The following is a 21043-nucleotide window of genomic DNA, read 5'->3' as shown; positions in this document are numbered from 1 at the left end:
ATTTCTAAACCTCGCACAATTCACCTGTCTACATCTTATATTCTCCAGAGGTATTATTGACGATGCTCTCGTGTCTTCTAACCATTGGAAGTCTCTGCAAACGCGGCAGGTCAATTTTTTTTTCCTAAGAGATCGAGTTTGGCCCGACTGTTTCAGGATCCTACTTCCGCAACAATTTTGAATGCAACAAGGTGTGGACAACCAACAATATTTCTCTGATGAATGAGTGTTATCACCACACCTATTGCACATAGTTCTTTTCATCTACAGTAACACAAATCCAACCAACCAAATGTAGAAACAGTTGCAACAATTACAAAAAGTATAAAAAACCAACCAAACTCATCTCCATTTGCAAAAGGTTGCAACAAATCCTATCGATTTAATCAACCCAACAAAATTGAAATCAACTAATTTTTTATGCGGATTCATATCGATTTAATCAACCCAACAAAATTGAAATCAACTAATTTTTTATGTGGATTCATATCGATTTAAGAGAGAAATTAAGAGAGGGAGAGAGAAGTGGGAGCTTGACAATTATCTATGTGAGACGTCTAATTTTGGAGAGAGTAGAGTCGGTGTTTTTCAGTGAAGAAGAAACTGTTTAGAAATGGGGTCAATCTAATTTTGGGGAGAATGTGTTTTAGGTTGCGGTCAAATCTAATTTTAGGTCGATCTAATAAAGGAGTCGTCCATTCCTTTAATATTTTGGAGTGGTGGTGTATTTTAATTTTGGAGAGAGAGGAGTGTTTCAATGGAGAAGAAGGTGTTTCTGATCTAAATTTTGTTCAATATCTTTTTTGGTTGCGGTCAAACAAGTTTCCGAAAATTATTGTAGCTATAGTGCCTATCCCTTATTTATGAGTTAAAACTGGATATGGTAGATCTTAAGTGAGTAGAGGGCTGGGATAGAATGTGGTTATAATGTGGCTACAGTGTCTGTGGCTCTATCCCCGAATTGGCACTCCTACTAAACACAATGATTTAAGGGAGGGGTTCTAGGGACATATTTCATCTTAACATGTAAACAAACTCAAAATCGTTAGGACATTTATAAGTTTTAGATTACGAGAGAAGTTCTGAAGGGGATCAAGGTTTCGGGCTGGTTGTCACAAGGCAAAAAACGCAATGACATGAAAGAATTTTGCATTCTTGAAAGGCTTGATGTACATGTGAAAAGTGCACCAGCGCAGTTGATCCAAGAAGTACACTGGGTCACTCCAGTGGGCAATGTCATCAAATGTAATACCAATGGATCAGCCCAAGGAGTTCCTAGCAATGGCGGAGCTGGTATGGTATGCCGGAATAAGGATTTAGTTGTGGTTGGGGTTCTGGCTGTGGGTTTGGGTCGGGTAGATAGTTATCATGCCGAATGCACAACCATAGTCATGGCAGCCGAGAAAGCGGTGGAGATGAATTGGGGCTACATATGGATTGAAGCCGACTCTGAAGCTGCTGTAAAGGCCTTCAATGGAGATGCAATTCCATGGCGGTTTAGAGCGAGATGGAAGCGAGTAATTGCACTATTACAACACTGGAAGCTCTCACATGTTTGGAGAGAAGGCAACTTCAGCGCGGATGCAGCAGCAAGGAAGGGATCCACCTTATTGCCTGACACTTCAGTATGGTGCACTAGAAGACCAGACTTTGTCTCTAAGATAGAAAGTCCTTTTAGGACCTATTATCGATTTGGATGATAAAGCATGTAACTTGTATTGTCTTTGACAACTCCTTTCATTAATAAATTTCCTTACTTGCGTGTAAAAAAATATATATAAGTTTTAGATTAGGCTAATTTTTTTGTAGATATGATCTCCTAACTATTCTAAACATTGTCACAAATAATCAAAAAAATTTAAACTTGCCAAATGTAGTTAACAATTTACAAAATTTGGCTAATTGTAAACCGTTCATTTTCACCATTTTTGATACTATATTTGGCAAGTTTAGAAATTTTTGATTTTTTTGATTATTTATGACAATATTTAGAATAGTTAGGAAATTATATCTACAAAAAATTAGCCTAATCCAAAACTTATAAATGCCCTAACAATTTTGAGTTTGTTTATGTGTTAAGATAAGATATGTCCCTAGAACCCTCCCATGATTTAATAGCTGATTTTTGGTAGATATGATCTCCCCACTATAGATATGATCTCAATAAAAAAAATCAGCTCATTTCAATATGTGTAACCTTGTTAAAAGTTGTGTTGAAGTTTGCAATTTTATTAACAGTCTATATTTTTTCAGTTTTGTAAATAAATTTGACAAGGCTAGAGATGTCGAAATAAATTGAAATTTTGCATACATGATCAACACGGTAAGAGGGTCATTTTCACCAAAAATCAGTCATCAATTCATCGTAGAAGTGCACTTTTGGTAGGGGTGTCAGTTTGGGGTGTCATTTAGGGGGTCGACGTAGCCTGACCGATATATATATACCAAAGAAAAGAGAGATCATGTAAAACACCTGATTAATGCAGAAGTAATCAGTCAGTAGCAAGAACACTTGATAAACAAACTGAACTTTTATTTATATAGATGGATATTTATGTTACAGGGGGAAGTGAGAGAGCACACTGGATTTAATACAAAGAAAATTGAAAGATAAAATGAAAGATATCCCTCAGCAAGGGTGAGATATCCCTTTTATACTAGTCGGATCTCAAAATATAATTTGGAGTTCGCATAGGAAGTGGCTACGTGTGCTAAAAGAGTCGCAGTCGATTCGGCCACCATGACAAGACATACTTGTCTTTTACTTCTGTCTTGAAATGATAAGAATCCTTATAATGCTTAACTTTTGACTTTGGAGAAAAGCAAAAGGTAGGATGTCCCTCTCAAGGGTCCCACTTGGACAAAGCATTATCTTTCCAGCTGTAAGGCTAAAAATCCAAAGCAAAATAATGTTGATTCTGTTTCTGGTCCTTATCATGGGCCATAATGTCTGCCATTATGTTCAGGAGTGCCAAGTTGGGTACGTAGATTCTCAGCAACTTGGACAAGGATATCATTATCTACATCTTCTGGTTCTGACTCAGAGGAAAGGTACCCAAGATGATTAAGGAACTCATATGGTCCTTCTTCATTAATAAGCTTGAAACTTTCCATAGCAGATGGGCTAAGAGCCAAAGAACTCACTCTGCTGAATTGTTCATAAAATTTGCATGATTCTATTAGAATTGTCCAAAGATTCTATAAGGATTAAGAATCTATCAGATTCAAACAAAAGAGTGAACTTTGGATACTTTTGCATAAAATTATATCTTATAAACCACTTAATCTGATGAAGACCAATAGCACGAATTTCAATTTCTCTAATTATGTCTTCTGCTATAATAGTATAAAATTTCTCCTTAGATTCCGAAAGAGTAAGAGCTTTTGATAAGGTCTCTGTTTGTGGATTCAGACCAAATATACTGAAGGATAAGTTTCATATTATGTATATTCAGGGCAAGCTGTGGTAAATTCACAGTAAACAGTTCCATGCCATTTCATCATAGTATTTTCTATGGCTTGGACCAAAGGAGTGGCCAGGAATGTTTTGTTACTAGTTCCTGCTTCCAAGGATACTTCTATACTGATGGTGATGGATTTAATAAATCCCATTTCTAACTATTTATCAATTAAATACATATCTCCAGGATGAAAATATTGCCAAAATGTGGCAGGAAGGAGGATATGGAGATTTGGATGCATGCTGTGGGTGCCTTCAGTGATGTGGGTAATACCTTTAACAATTAAAGGACAAGTTCCCAAAACTATTGAATTCCAATTATTAATCCATTTCTGAAAATGTGGAGGGAGATTTTGAATTCATTATGGTAATGATGCTGGAAGGGATATTTTGGCTTTATTTAAAAAGGATTATGAAAAGTCTTTGGAGAGAGTACTCCAAGACATACAATCAAGAGATCTTTTTAGGTTACTGACTTTATTATACTTTCTTTTGAAGTCAGGCCAAAGCTTGATTGAATTCTGGTTTATCTTGCTAAAATATTTAGCAGTAATCTTGAGAATCTGGAGAAGACTCTTTTTATTATTTTGGACAATGTTATTTTGGTCAAAAGAATTGATAACATTGTCCAAAATGGACTTCTGAAAGCTGTGAAGCTTCTGATGTGTAAAGAACTTATGTCTGTTATCATAGACATAAAGTAACTCTAGATTATCAAATTGTACTTTTCTTTTACCAGTACAGTTAGACTTTCTAGAAATATTATGCGAAGAACTCGCAATGGTGCTGATATAATCAGACTCCAAGGTTTTACCCTTGTTGGTGCTGTTAGGTTTACTAACAGATTCCTGGGAATAATCCCAGTTAGGGAGGCCTAAATTGTCCTCAAAGTTGTTGATAATTTTAACATCAGCAGTATCCTGTAAGGATTCAGAGGCCACTGGTGGTTGCTCTGAGAGCTGTCCATATAATGGATTCTCCAATGAACCAAATTGGAGCATTCTGGATTCTGTAACAGACATTAAATTATATTTATAGGGTATATATAGGGGAGGGATCAATATACCATGGTTTTCATACCATGGTTTATACCATGGCCCACAACTTCACCCACAAGATGAACTAGAGCCTAATTTTTTGTGGATATGTCCAACAAACCTTGAAGATCACATCCACAAAATTTCAGCTCATTTGATGATGTTTAACAATATCAAAAGATAATTGCAAAATTGAAAAATCGGGGCCGTTAAAAAAATTTAAAGTTGTCAATAATTTTTAATTAGGTTAGAAATTTCCAAATTAGTCGAATTTTTGTAGAAAATCTATCCATAGTTAGAATATCATATCCACAAAATAGTAACTTTTAACTCATCTTGTAAAGGGGTGTGGTATAAACCATGGTATAAAAAACCATGGTAAACAGATCCCTCCATATATATATATATATATATATATACACACACAGTGGCGGAGCTAGGAATTCCTTCCGGGGGGGGGGCCTAGTGCGACCACTAGTAAAAACAAGTTGACAAATAAGTAAAAAAAGAACAAATGTAACAACATTAACAACTTATCAATACTTTGTATTAGAAATGATCACCTAACAAATGATCGCTAAAATGAGTATCGATTGTATATAAATAGTATAAATGCAAAATAAATAAAAATAAAAAACGTTTTTCAACTCTATTAAGCTAACAATTCACAACTGCCCTCGACAATGTGAAGGACCCATCTTTTGGAAGCGATGAACGATTGCTTCATCATCAATGCTATCAAATATGTCTCGTTCTATATGTGTAACCAGACAATCGTTCAACAATTCATCTCCCATTTGGTTACATAACTGATTTTTTTATCATGTGCATATCAAAATATGCTCTCTCTACAGTGACAGTAGCAACATACAGAATTAGTGACAATGTCATCAGCAAGAACACTAGTGGATAGACAATATTTTTCTTCATATCTACCATCTTCTTAGCAAGTTCACTAATCCCTTTCAACTGTGAAAATAGATGGTTAGAGCACACATCGACAACATAATTATCTAGCTGATCTTGAAGGGTCATGAGATCAATAAGTGAAAAATCACTAGGATAAAATTCAGCTAGACGTATTAAACTCTTCTTATCAAAAGAAAGGAAGGAACCACTTGGATTCAAGCAAGCAACACAAAGAAGCAATTCTGTATTCACTTTGTCAAACTGACTATTTAACTTATGAAGCTGCCAGTCTATACATTTGTAGAATAAGTCCACACGATAATAATGAAGATTTGTCATATCTTCAACATTACGTTGTGATCGTCCCCTTGCTATATATGAACTTTTCTTCCATGTTAGGTGAAGCTTTAATATTGTAGTGAGTATACTTCAAAATAGTTTAGATTAGAAGTTGAGGTTCATCCTAAATTGTTTAGAGTTTGAGTGAAGGAGATATGAAGAAGAAAGGTAGACTCTTAGAGATTAGAATGGTTCTAAGCTAATGAACTTGAAAGCTTTGATTGTTGTATTGAAATAACTTGAAAACATGAAAGGGAAAGTTTGATTAAAACATTGAAATAAAACAAGCAAACAAGAGGAAAGATTGAAACAATGAACAAGTAACAAGTTGATTGAAATAAAATGAAATAAAACAACAAGAAATTGAAAACATGAATTGAAAAACAAGACAAGAAAATAAACAAACCAAATGGTTTGGATCCTAAGACAATGGATGAGTTCTCTCTCCCTTGCTTTTTGTTTATATACCCCTATTTTCGCCATTTACAGATTTGCCCTTCTCCATTACAAACTAGATACCTCACCCCTTTCACTTTTGCTTTTGCTTTTTGGTGCCTTATTGACCAAGGTAGGTTTAGGGATAAGTCTTCATAATTTGAAATAAGGGCCTCCATCTTTGGTCTTCTGATTTGAGTCATTTGATTGTTGACTGTTGACTTTTTCAGCACTTTTCCACAGCATCTACTGGTCTTCATAATAAGCATGATTAAGGCTCCTTTTGGTGCTAAGACTGTCACAACCCGAATTTCTAAACAATTACAAAGTGAATATTTGAAATATAAATATCACAAACATCACTAAGGCTATGACGGGGTGGATACAACTCATGCCAAAACCGAAAACCCACATCATAAAAGAATCAACTTAACACCAAAATTTCTCAACCATTACTTTATTAAAAGACTATCTTCCGTCCAAAAAAAATCCTCAAAACAAACTCTAAGAATAAAAGTCTTCAACATTGTATTCTCATGTCATATGAATATGAAACTATGTTATTACATACTTCCAAAAAGAATCGGACCTAATGAAAGAACTAACGAATTGCTCCAGGAAAGAATCCAAATCAAATGTCGTGGTGCCACTACCTTCCACCTATGTTCCCAAGAACACACCCACGTTGCCAAAACAAAGCAAACATGGGTCAGCAAAATGGAATTTGCTGGTATGAGTAGACTAACAACATAAAAACATTTTCAGACTTTAATTATCCAAACCACACTTTATATGTACCCATAACTTAATCTTTCTTAGCTTGGAAGACAGGTAATTCTGTCATTTCAACCGGCACAGTTTCTTTCCAAGCAAGACTTCCATTCTATTAACTCATTATAATAACTTAGTAATTGAATTAAATCTTACCGATATCCACTTCTGTATAAGGGTAGGACAACGTCCCTGCACAAAATATTATTAAGTCCTACCCTCCTGCAAACAGAAGTTAGAAATTCTAGATAAACATATGTAAATATCCTATCAGTATTCAAATGTAAGTCTAAGCACACCGTACAATCAAATTAATTTCTCTTATTAATTAATCGATTACTTTTCTTATACACCCACCCTTTAGTACCTATGTACCTTAGGTCATTTCCGCCACATTCAATGAATACCCGGGTCATTCATGGCACAATCAATGAATACACAGTTATAACGTTAACGGACCATTTATGACACATTCAATAAATGCCCACCTATCACATGACATCTTCAGTTATAAAATCTCATTTCCAAAACTTGAGGTGTGGAGAGATTCTAAAAGGGTGTGGTAAATTTGTTTACGCATTATTGAACTTTATTGCATATATTATTTCAGAGAACGGAGGAGTATCTTATTTCTTGTATTATTGTTTACGGGTTATTAATATATCGATGTCTAAGTGTCATAGCGTCGTATATCATAAAAGACTGAAATATCACATAGTAGTTAATACACGTACACAATTAAGTATTAACATTGTTCACATATAGTTATCACAATAACTAATAAATAATATATAATATAGTATAGGGTAGTGGCTGCACTTTTGCTCAAAGCTGCCTACGTATCCAGGTCCAAGATTGGAATCAAGCCTTCGTAGTTCTTATCAGCCATATTGTCAAAGTCAAAATCCATTAGTGACAATATATATATATATAATACCACGTCAAATCTTTATTAGATAATTATAAACATGTTTATACAAGTTTCGACAACATCCTATTATTGGATTTGTCCACAAAGTTCAATCTGTGAAAAGCTGGAAAAAGTCAACATTCCACAGCAACGGTCAATGGTCAGTGGTCAATGTCAAAGTCAACACGTCATTTCCATTTTCAACAGGTTCATGGTCATAGCCATGGTTCATGGCTAAGGTCAAGGTGCATGGCTCATGGCTAAGCTCATGGTTCGGACCCAACTAGCCAAGCCCATGACTCAAACTAGCCGAATCCACATAACTAAACAGAAAAGCCAAACCAGAAACCAGCCCAATAACAGATTTAACCCAACTAGAAATATCTAAAAGAAACAAATCCACTTAAAACAAATAATGACCCAGCCCATAACAAAAATAGAAACCGGCTCAAATCAACTTAAATGAGACAGATCAAATAAATAGAAAAAAAAAAAACCGCCCAAACAAATGAAATTATATTAGACTCATAACTTATGACCGTACCAAACCTTTAAACATAAACTCAAGCCCATGCCCAACATATATCAGGCCCAACTCAACCCGACCCAAGTAAGGAAAACTAGAAACGAGAGTGCTGGATAATCCTCACAGTCATCTCCTCCCTCAGACCTCTCTTCCACTACCGAGACAGTATGCCCATCTCAGACCACCGAAACAGTTCGGTTTTTTTCTCCATCAAAAACCCAATCTTATGACATAACCAAAACACAAATCCATCACTTTCCAAAAACTGGATCTCGACGCCATTAATAACCATTCCAAGCCTCCACAGTACCCATCCAAACAAATCTCAATATACCCCACTCACTCACCACTTCAACAGCCACCCTATCCCATTCAAACATCAACACAAATTAACCCGACAGACACCAACCATAGTTCAACCAGAACCCAATTCAACCACCGACAGTCCTATCCAAACAATAAATTTAACACACCACACTCAAACAAAGAATCAACAATTATAATGATACCCCTTGTATCTTGACAGTATATATGAATAACTAAATGGTTAGGTTAATTAATTATATTCGAAATCTTTTATCACTAAAGTTTTGCTTAGCGTTATAACAATATGCAGTATGGTTCGAGAATAAACAGAACAAAACAGAATATAAAATTTGTATTCTCGACAGAAGTCTAGTATATTATAGTATAGATTGTAAGCCACCGGAAAATCCAATAGTTCAATAAATGGTAAAAAAAATCTACTCACCGGTAGTACGCTCCGACTATCAGCTAGCTATCAGTAGATTTCCATAAAAACTTCCTTTTCCTCTCTTAGTAAAACTCACCCTTTTTTTTTCCTGTGTAAAACTCTCTGTGTTTTCAAAAACTCTGTGTGAACTCCTTTTTGTTTTCAAACCCCCCTAAAAACAAGGAAGGAAGGTTTATCTCCTAACCCTACTGGGTTTCCTATCCTTACTAATATCTATCCTATTTATATTTTATCTATTATCTATTATTATTATTATTATTGTGGTAATAGGAAAAGTAAAAGAAAAACACGGGGTGTTATAAAGACGCAGCTTTTATGATAAGTGATCTGAAATACTTATTAACCTGAAAAAGACAGTAAAAGCTATGAGTTGTCTTTTCGTTAAGCGTAAGAGAGACTGTAATGCAACAATATATGGGTAATAAAGCGCACATTTAGGAGCTGATCATTAGGTATGGAGATAACATTTTTACTGGAAAAAGAAGATACATCAGCCATAAGCATAACCCATTCATCATATCTTATCCTTTGTAGTCTTTCCTTGGATACTTAACTAGTGCCATTGCATTGATAATATCTTGATCACTTCTTTGCAATGCTTTTGATAAATCATGAGTAATTCCCAGTATCTTTTTCATTAAGTGTAAGATGAAAATGAAATCAAAATGTTGCAAAAGAGCCTAACAAAGTGAATGCTTCTTCTCTTTGTTCTGAATTTAGACCATCTTCTACCACAACCTCAAGAACTTCAATAACTGAAGGAAACATGACAAGAAAGCGGACAAGTGTAGCATAATGCGAACCCCAGCGTGTGTCACCAGGCCGTTTCAAATTAATCTCTTGATTAAGACCCTGTCTACTTGGGAGTTCACCAGATTCTACTTCTTCAAGAACTTTGTTATTGTGGCTTTTAGTAAGAATTTCTCGATGTTTACATGAAGCTACATAAGTATTCACAACACTAGAAACCAAGTTAAAGAACAAAGCAATGTGGGTGTTATTTTTATCAACAACAACTAGTGCTAATTGAAGATGATGGGCGAAACAATGAACATAGAAGAAAGATCCATTATCCTTCAAGATGAGGGCTTTGAGACCGTTGAACTCACCTCAGCTCGCATATTACTAGCTCCGTCATAACCCTGACCACGCAATCTTGATATACACAGTCCATGCTTGCAAAAAAGTGATTAAAAAAAAAGTGATTCAAAGGCCACTTTTAGAGATATGGCACTAGTTTCTTGAACATGAACAATTCCTAAAAAATGTTCAACCAAACATCCATGAGTTTCTACAAAGCGCAAAACAACAGTCATTTGTTCTTTAATTGATATGTCTCGAGATTCATCAACTAACAGAGCAAAAAAAGAATCTCCAAGCTTTTTAAGGATGACATTTGAGGTTTCCACTGCAGCGGAGTTGACAATATCTTTCTGAATATCAAGAGAAGTCAAGGTGACATTCTTAGGAGAATCTCATATAGCAGTCTTAATGGCATCATTGTGATTGGATGCGTAGTTTAAGAGCCCAAGAAAAATTCAAGGATTACTTGAGATAGGTTTCTCGTCATGACCTCTGAATGTTAATCCTTGTCGTAGAATAAATCGACAGCAATCAATCACTGCTTGCAAATGAACTCGGTAGTCCCATCGAGCTTTCTTTGACTACCTATCAATAAAAGTTTGAATTTCTTGTTTCTGATTTAGTAAAGCTTGCCCTTTCCTATATGCGACATTGTGAGCACTATTAGGTCCCCCAACATGTTTCTGCAATGCATGTTTATCTTTCCAATTTCTATAACCCTTAATCACAAAAGAATCACTACCTCTTTGCTCCCCATGGTATGGTCTGAATAGATAACAATGCAAGCAAAAAACTGCATCCTCATGTATGTTGTACTCTACCCAATCACCTTCACAAAACCAAGTAGCACAGAACTTGCGATTTTTATTGTTCGTTCGTGTAACTGGGTATATGTGCTCTTTAGGCTGAAAAGGACCCTTTTGTAGATATGCTCGTCGTACAAATTCTTGCTTATTATGAGGATAATATGTGATTTGATGTCGTAACCTAGGATCCGAAAGAAGATTTGTATGATCAACTTCTGCATGGCTTCGCTTTAAGATAGGCTGCTCTTCAATGACTTAATGACTTGATTGAGGGGAGTGTTTTCTAATATCGTTGGTGTCGTTGGTAATTGATTAGGATTCGGCTTCTTTATAAAGAATTTATCCATAGCTGGTGAAAAATGAATAGCATATTAAAGACTATCCAAATATTTTTTTTATACTACTATACTAGAAATTTAGAACCCTACAAATTTGAATTATCAAACAAATTAAGTTACGACCCATTATCAAAGAACAATCAATAATAAAAACAAATAAAGCAATAACATATTTTCTAGTTGAGTTTCGAAAAATAATAAATTAGGAATTTAATTTAATTTTACATAGAGAAATTGAGGGTTTGAATGTATTAAAATGTCTAACCTTGAATGATTCACTGGTTTAACTGATTAGGTGATGTATCATGTACGCAGTATGCCTGTATGACTGTATCAAATATCAATGGCCAACGGGTAGTTTAATTTGGAGAGTTGCTGAGTTGAAGTTGAGAAGTTGAGTGTAAGACGTTGATGTTGATTTTTGGTCGAGTGAAGAAACCAGAAACATGTGGGGCAGACCGCAGACGGGTAGTGGGCCTAATTTGCCTAAACAATTAGTTTTTTTTTTGTCCCTATTTCATTGTGGGCTACGAACCGCAAGCAATAATATTTCGAAGCTTTAGAGTTCGTGCTTCTTATCTTCTCAGCTTTTGTCCGTCATGTGCTTGTTGGGTAGAGTGTAGTACTAAAACTTTTTTTTTTTACAAGTTCAGGAGGGGCCTGCGCCCTACCTGGCCTGTACGTGGCTCCGCCAATCACGTACGGGTATACATTGTCCTAATGTATTATTGTTTGATTGTTTATAAAATTTTTATGAATAAAAACTAATTGGAAATATTTGGCATGAAAAATATAGATTGAAATTTGAGATTGAAAATTTGCGGCCTTTGTTTCTCAAGCTGGAGTTTTGTATTAGATTAGAACTAGATTTTGGACCCGGGCATACGCCCGGGATCTATTAAATATTTTGTGTGCTGAAAAGGCTTTATAAAATGTCTCACACAAATTTTTTATATTTTATTGAAAATAAATCGAAATATGTTAATGAGCAGCGATTATGGTGCATAAGTACTTAGAAACTAAGAGATCAAATTGAGATAACATCTTCATTTTATGGTTTAGGATATTAATCCATAATTTTCAAATAAAATTATCTTAAACTCGATCTAGCTTGTATAATAGTTTTTTTAGATTTATGGTGATTTAGTAGCAAATTTTCGAATCAAAATATATTTTTTATTGAAAATAAACCGAAATACGTTAATGAGCAGCGATTATGGTGCATAAGTACTTGGAAACTAAGGGATCAAATTGAGATAGCCGAGGAGCAATTATGGTGTATAAGTACTTGGAAACTAAGGGATCAAATTGAGATAGCCTCTTCACTTTGTGGTTTAGGATATTAATTCGTAATTTTCAAATAGAATTATCTTAAACTCGATCTAGCTTGTATAATAGTTTTATTAGATTTATGGTGATTTAACGGTAAAATCATCACCGCTTTCGCTTTACTACGTACTAATGTGTACAAATCACTAAAATAGATTGATTGTTTCCATATCCTCAAAGAATACACTACTCCCACTTGAAAAGATTTATCACATGAACGTGTCCTACGAATGAGTGCCATTATATTAAATTATTCTAAAAAATATTAGCAACTATGCATAGCTATGAGATATGAAAATTATATTAATTACTCAATTAAATTTCTTGCACCACTCTCTATAAAAAGGAAGCATCAAACTTTGATAAAACTCATCGACTTCTTTTCATTGTTAGTTTTTACAATAGAAGTTTGATTGGAGTTTTTTTAGAATGTCCAATTTTGTGAAGATAATATTGAAGCTACTTGAATAGCAAGACATTCCCAATCACAATAAAAGAAGTATAATAAACATTACTTAAAATGCAAAACTATATTTGTCGAGACATTTATTCCCCTTACATATAATACAAATATATTTTAGGGTTATTAGTTGAATGCATTTGCATCAAGTTTATGATTTTTCATGAATTATTCTTTGAGGTTAGTTTAATGTAGTACGTTGCATCCAGTTTCCAAATTCTCATTAATTATTTTTTGAGGTTAGTTCAATGCAGTTGCATCAAGTTTCCGATTTCCCATCAATTATTATTTAAGGTTAGTTCAGTGCAATTGCATCCATTTTATAATATCCCGTTACTTATTCATTAAGGTTAATTCAGTACAGTTGCATCCAGTTTTTTATGTTTCGTTAATTAGTATTTGAGATTAGTTTATTGAATTTGCATCCAGGTTCTAATCTCTCGTTAATTACTCTTTGAGGTTAGTTCAATACATCTGCATCCAATTTTTGATTTCCTGTTAATTGTTTTTCTAGGTTAGTTCGATAGTTTACAATTTCTATACAGTTTGCATACATGTAAGAGTCTGTTTTTTTAAACTCACTTTCATTTTGGGTTCCTAATTACTCGTAATTACTCATGTGAGAAGGCTAAAAAAGCCGACATTTATACTTTGAGGTTAGTGCGATGCAGTTACATTCGACTTTCGATTTTCAGTTAACTATTTTTGAAGATATTTCAATGCATTTGCATCCAATTTATGATTTCCCGTTAGTTAATATCTTATTTTAGTTTAATGCAGTTGCATCTAGTTTTTGGTTTTTTGTTAATTATTCTTTGAGGTTAGTTCAATGCAGTTGCATCCAATTTCCGAATTTATGTTAATTGTTCTTTGAGGTTAGTTCAATGCATTTGCATCAAGTTTTCGATTTCCCGTTAATTATTTTTTGAGGTTAGTTCAATGCAGTTACATCACATTTATAATTTCCCGATAATTATTCATTTAGGTTAGTTCAATGTAGTTTCATCCATTTTTCAATGTTTCGTTAATTAGTCTTTGAGATTAGTTCATTGCATTTGGATCTAGTTTTCGATTTCCCGCTAATAAGTCTTTAAGGTTAGTTCAATACATCTGCATCTAGTCTCTGATTATTTATGCTTTGAGGTTAGTTCGATGCAATTATATCTGGTTTCTGATTTCCCGTTAATTATTTTTTGAGATTATTTCAATGCATTTGCATTTAGTTTCCGATTTCCCACCAATTATTCTATGAGGTTAGTTTAATGCAGTTGCATTCGATTTTTTATTTTATGTTAATTATTTTTTGAGTTTAGTTCAATGCATTTGCATCCAGTTTCCGATTTCTCGGCCCATTAATTATTATCTGAGGTTTGTTTGATGTATTTGCATACCGTTTCCGATTTCCCATTAAATATTTTTCAAGGATTTGTATACAATTTCTAATTTCCCTTTAGTTATTATCTGACGTTAGTTTAATGCAATTGCACCCAGTTTTCAATTTATAGTTAATTACTTTTTTAGTTTAGTTTATTGCATTTGCATAAAGTTTCCAATTTCCGTTAATTACTTTTGAGCTCGGTTATGCATTTGAATCCATTTCCGATTTTCTTTTAATTATCCAATGTGGTGTATAATACCAACTTCTACTGATCTATCTGTAGTGTCCTTACAAACATGACATAAAAAGTAAATTATGTTTGATTTACTATGTGGGATCATTGAAGATTATCCAGTTCCCGATTTCTCATTAATTATTCTTTAAATTATGCATGACTTACTATGTAGAATCTTCAAAGATTATCTACGAACGGGTGTTGTTATATTAATTATTTTGAAAAATATTTGTAAATATGCAAAACTTTTATATATTAATATTATATTGATCGCTCAACCAAATTTCTTATAACGTGAAAACCTTATTCTCCATTAAAAAAAAAAATAACTCATGTACCTTTTAATAAAACCCTTCAACTTCATTTTTTGTTGTTTAATAATAGAAGTTTGATTGAAGTTTTGTGAGATTGCCTAATAAGGTGAAGTTCATAAATATTGTAGCTACTTGAATAGCAAAAAGAGTTCCCAATCATACGGAAAGAGATAAGATAAACATCATTTTAAATGCAAAACTATACTTTACCGGTAGACATTCCCACAACATATAACTCAACTATGTTTTGAGGTTAGTTTAATGTATTTGTATCCGGTTTCGATTTTCCGTTATTTATATTTTGAGGTTAGTTCCGTTATTTATTTTTGAGATCGGTTCAATGCAATTTGCATCCAGTTTTATTTCTCGTTAATTATTCTTTTTGATTAGTTCAATACATTTGCATCTAATTTCCAATTCCCCGTTAATTGTTCTTTGAGGTCAGTTCAATACATTTGCATCCAGGTTTCGATTTCCCATTAATTATTCTCACAGATTAGTTTAATGCATTTGCATCCAGGTTTGATTTCGTTTATTATTTGATAAAGTTATATTTGCATCTAGTTTCCGATTTCTCATTAATTGTTGTTTGAGATTAGTTCAATGAATTTGCATCCAGTTTCCTATTTACCATTAATTATTTCTTGAGGTTAGTTCAATGCATTTGCATCAAGTTTATTTTTGAGATTAGTTCAAATAAGTCAGCTCCATCCGGTTTCCGATTTCCCATTAATTATTTTTTAATATTAGTTCCACGATTTGCATCATGTTTCCAATTAATAATTAATTTTTCTTTGATGTTAATTCAATGCAGTTGCATCCAGTTTACGATTTTCTATTAATTTAATCTTTGAGGGTTAGCTCAATGCATTTGCATCTAGTTTTGATTTTTACAATTATTTTTTTTTTTTATGTTAGTTTGATGTATTTGCATCCAAGTTTTGATTTTCCGTTAATTATTCTTTTGAGGTTAGTTTAATACAAAGTATCCATCCATATATATTCCAATTTTCTATTAATTACTTTTTAAGATTAGTTTAATGTTTGCATTTGCATCCAGTTTGATTTTCCGTTAAATATTATTTGAGGTTAGTTCGATACATTTGCATCCAGGTTTTCTTCCCCATTAATTGTTTTTTCGTTAGTTTCATTCAATATTATATATTTTTAAAATATTTATCATTATTGCTTTTTTTTTTTTTTTTTTTTTTTTTTTTTTTTTTTTTTTTCTATTATATATTTTGTGATGTTATTTTTTTTATATAATTATTTTTAACTATGTTTTGAGGCCATGTTAATGATATATTCGAAATAAGTCGGTGTTTTATCATAGACACTAAAATTGTATGATTTGTAGTAAAGAATTAGTTTGTACAAATTACATATTTTTTAGCAATTTTTTTTATTTGATCAAATATATAAGAATTGGAACACTAAAAGTGTTTGATTCGTAATAGAAAATTACTTTTTACAAATCACCTATTTTTTAGCAATTTTTAAAAATATTTGTCATTATTGCTTTGCCGTTATTTTTTTTTTCATTTTCGATTATATATTTTGTGATGTTATTTTTTGTATAATTGTTTTTAACTATGTTTTGAGGCCGTGTTAAGAATATATTCAAATAAATTTATGCTTTATCATGTATTACTAAAATTGTATGATTTGTAATAAGGAATTCTACAAATTATCTATTTTTTTTATTTGATCAAATATATAAGAATTGGACACTAAAAGTGTTTGATTCATAATAGGAAATTACCTTTTACAAATCACTTATTTTTTTAAGAATTTTTTTATTTGATCAAATATATGAAAAAAATACACTCAAACTCTCCAAATATAATAATTAAATACACTCAAACTTCCTAAGAGGTTGAGATTGTAGATATTAAAAAACTATCTTTTTTATATATTAAAGTCTCACATGGAGAAAAACTAACTTCTCATATTAGAGTCTGGGAAAAGAAAAAATCCTTTGTATTTTTTAGATATAGATAGTAGATTTTCATATTTTCATTTACCCGTGAGAAAACTTTCCTGAAATAATGTGATAAAATAAAAAATGTTTGGAGTATAATTTTCAATAAATCAAATCAAACACGGCACACAGCTAAATCAGTTGTTTGGCGGCAGCACAAACATAGCACGTGTCACACACCTAATAACCCCACGTAAACAAAATACCGTCAAACTTGTCAACCAGCGTCTGAAAACACAAAAATTAGGCCCACGTTTAGAAAAGACCACCGTTCCTTCCTTTTTCCAACTCCCCTATCTAAAGCTAAACTCTCATTAGGAAACCGACAAATAAAAAACCGAATGGCGGAAACAAAAAAAACCAGTTTAGAACAAGTCAGGCATTGGGTTGTGGAACACAAGCTTCGTGCCGTAGGTAAATTAATTATTATTTATGTTTGTTAATTAATTTTGATTTGACTAATGATTTAATTTGTTGGTTATGGTTATGATTATGATTATGATTATCAGGGTGTTTATGGTTGAGTGGAATATCGGGTTCGATCGCGTACAATTGGTCTCGACCCAATATGAAAACTAGTGTCAAGCTCATCCATGCTAGGTAAATTTTGTGAAATTGAGCTAAAAAATTAGGGTTTGAGATAAGTTTTTGGAAGCGATGACATGTTTTTCACAGTTTGTTGATTATTACACTAATTTAGTTTCCAAATGGAAAGAGAAAGAAGGAGGCACTGGCCCTGTTATGTAGTGTTTTATCCAGTAAAAATTTGCAATTGCGCATTTGACGATCTAGGATCTATGACAACATTGCATTGTTTCTAATACTTGGGCTTAGTTGGCACAGTTGTTTACCTTTATGGGGGTAAAAGATATACATCAACTACAACTCATACTTATCAAGAGATAGTCAGATGTAAATAAAGTGTAATGTTGCATAGTTGCACTGTAATAGCCAAATGCCTACTTGTTACGTCATCGTAGTTCACCAATTGTATATCCTTTTTCCTACACTTGCATATGGTGCGCGTCCATCTACTCCCAGTATGTGCTTCGGGGTTACTCAACAAGTATGTAGTTTTCATTGAATTGAATTGAACAGATTTTCATGTGTGACACAGTGTCTTAGGTTTGGATATTATTTAACACTTGTATACTTTTCTGTGTGGCACCATCGGAACTATGGTTATTTTTTCTATTTGAATAGAAGTAGTCATAGGATTGTTATGCCCTGTCCTTTTCTTCTAAGTTTTAGCAGTGCCGCTGAATTATTTTTTTGATTGAAAACAGGCTGCATGCTCAGGCTCTCACACTGGCTGCATTAGCTGGCTGTGCCGTTGTTGAGTACTATGACCACAAGTCAGGAGCAAAGACGGAGCGATACGCAAAATTCCTTCCTCCAATGGAGGCACACACACAGAAAGACTGAAGAATGACTTCCACTGACAATCAGGACAGTGTTGATCCTCGTCCATATTACTTCATTCAATTTCAATTCAGCAAGACATTCTTTTTCAGTAGAATAAGAATGTTATTGTTTCTCTAGTTGAGATGCATTTTGTTAAATTTTACCAATAACTAGACTAAAATGGCTTTGGTGCTAGACATTGACATTTTCTTGGCAAGGCAACTATAGTTCAATACCCTTTACTGCTCTAGGGATTACAGGTGGTTTTTACCAATGAAAGTACTTCCTTCCTGTCTGCTGTTTCATTTTGTAATATCAAAATTTCCAATTTACCGAAAATGCCGCACAATGTTAATGTTGCAAGTAACCACCGAAATATAGGTGCTAAAGTAATATGTTTATTTTTTGTTTTTTTTCCCCTTAGCGCAGCTTCAAACACTTTTCCTCCATGTTTCCAATTACCTTATGGGTAGGGTGTGAATTGTTGCTGCGTGCCAATTGGGTTTTTATTTTTATTTTTTTTTTGTGAATATATATATTTTTTATTTTATTTTTCTTCGGATTTTGGATTTGATTGTGTTGCCAATTTGTCAGTAGACATCTATCATACTTTTGTGACGATCTGTGCTTGTTTGCCATCCAAACAAGCTCTGTTTTTCCTTTACAAAATTGGACAAAGTTTAATAGTCCAAACTTGGTCAATCGGAATTGGAAATCATATCCTTGTTCTTTGGGAGTTGTTTCTTAAGCGATTTCCCAATTGTTCATCCGTCCCGTATAGAATCACAAGTTCCATATATGCAGTTCAGGTTACACTCCAAATCCTAATCTGCTGTCTCTTTCCTTATGTTTTGAAAGAATTTTGGAGAAGGGCATTGTCACACCTCTTCCAGACAATAATTAAAACAATGATATTTAATCATCTAGAAATCCAGAGTGAAACAAAACCCAATATCCTGTTATCAAACATGATATAAAAAAATTGAAAACAAAAGAAAACTAAAAAGAACAACTCTTCATCACATTATTAAACTATAAAGAAACTAACCAACTCTATTACATTTGTCTCAAAACAAATCTGTACACTTCAGAAAAACTTAAATCAGAAGACTCCAAGAGCAACTCCAAATCACGTGTCCTCATCTACTGCACTCTACCATCTATGTTTCCAAAAATACACCCACATTATAAAACAAAGCAAATATGGGTCAGCAAATTGAATTTGTTGGTATGAATAAGACTAAATATAAAATAGCAATATGTTCATATCTTTCGAATAAAGAAGTATACTATTCAATCATTTCAACTTGGAAGACAAGTTAGTTCCGTATTCTCAAAACGGCATGCAATTTCTTCCCAAATAAAATTTCAACCCCTAATATACATTTCCAAAAAATCTCAGATAACAGTATTCATCATGCTCATTTTCCAAAATAACTCACAATATAATTTCTACTTACATTCAACTTATTACATATACATATGATAACTTATTTCAATATGAGTTTGGTACACTTTACCTTTAAGCCAGCACGTCGTCTTAGGGTAGCACAACGTCTCTGCATAAAAAGTTAATAAGTCCTACCCTCCTGCAAAACAAAGTTAGATTTTCCAAACGTAATCATTTATAGTATACATCTATTTCACTCTCACTGCAACCATCATGGGTATATATAATTTGACATAATATATTGCCAATATTAACTAATATTCATATCACACCACTATATTAACTAATATTCATATCACGCTAACTATATTCACATTCCTTCATAAGAAATTATATGCATCATACCATAATATATTTCCAATCATGTCCAACAACTCGCTCATACTTAAATACAATATTTTTCTTAAAAACCACTTGTCTACTTATGAGAACGAGGAAATATATCATAACTAGGGAGTACATTCATCCCTCGTGAGTATTAACTCACACAAACCACATATACATTTCTCATAAGATATCATGTACATCATAATACATAAATATTTATATGCAATACTCAATCACACGAAAAATCAATATTTTACTTTAATATCACTCGTCTACTTATGAGAACGAAATAAAAGTCATAACCAGGAAGTACATTCATCCCTCGTGAGTATCAACTCACACAAACCACATAAACATTTCTCATAAGAAATCATATACATCATATGCAATAACTCCATCACACGAAAAATCAATATTTTACTTTGCTTATTAATTATCTCGTTGACTCATTTATTAAAAGACACAGCCCAATCTTTAGTTCCTACTCCACGATTTGCACTACACACATTTGCCAAATCACACATATCCGTGTGCCTCACTCACACCGAGTACCACTACAAGACATATGTCCCAAGCGGGGATATCGCCTCCAGAAAACATATTTTTATCTTGTAAACTCGTAACTTGTGAGTCACAGCCATCTCCGGGCTTTCTATACACATAATCACAAAACCTCATTTGGGCATAACATAATATCAGGTCATTCATGACACATTCAATGAATACCTTGGGTCATTCCTGCCACATTCAAGGAATACCCATCATAATACTAACAGGTCATTCATGGCACATTCAAT

The 21043-nt window shown here is 33.2% G+C and overlaps 3 protein-coding genes across 3 annotated transcripts; 2 read left to right on the top strand and 1 right to left on the bottom strand.

Moving 5' to 3' along the window:
- The first annotated feature begins 1136 nt into the window (after positions 1 to 1136).
- Positions 1137 to 1700, top strand: LOC147498859 (uncharacterized). The gene has a single exon (XM_086563358.1). It carries the CDS (start codon positions 1137 to 1139, stop codon positions 1698 to 1700), a length of 564 nt encoding a protein of 187 aa, XP_086419484.1.
- Positions 1701 to 5298: 3598 nt separating this feature from the next.
- Positions 5299 to 5745, bottom strand: LOC147498858 (uncharacterized). Its single transcript, XM_086563357.1, has one exon. The coding sequence runs from the start codon at positions 5743 to 5745 to the stop codon at positions 5299 to 5301; it is 447 nt and encodes a 148-aa protein (XP_086419483.1).
- An 11575-nt stretch (positions 5746 to 17320) lies between these two features.
- On the top strand, positions 17321 to 18760 carry LOC147498857 (uncharacterized). The gene is made up of 3 exons (XM_086560730.1): positions 17321 to 17479; positions 17575 to 17665; positions 18352 to 18760. Exons 1-3 carry the CDS (start codon positions 17407 to 17409, stop codon positions 18488 to 18490), a joined length of 303 nt encoding a protein of 100 aa, XP_086416856.1. The 5' UTR covers positions 17321 to 17406; the 3' UTR covers positions 18491 to 18760.
- Positions 18761 to 21043: the final 2283 nt, after the last annotated feature.

Source organism: Coptis chinensis, chromosome 5, assembly GCF_015680905.1.
Source record: "Coptis chinensis isolate HL-2020 chromosome 5, ASM1568090v1, whole genome shotgun sequence".
Lineage (NCBI taxonomy): Eukaryota > Viridiplantae > Streptophyta > Magnoliopsida > Ranunculales > Ranunculaceae > Coptis > Coptis chinensis.
The sequence above is the reverse complement of the archived record's forward strand: the minus strand, read 5'-3'. Positions and strand labels throughout refer to the sequence as shown.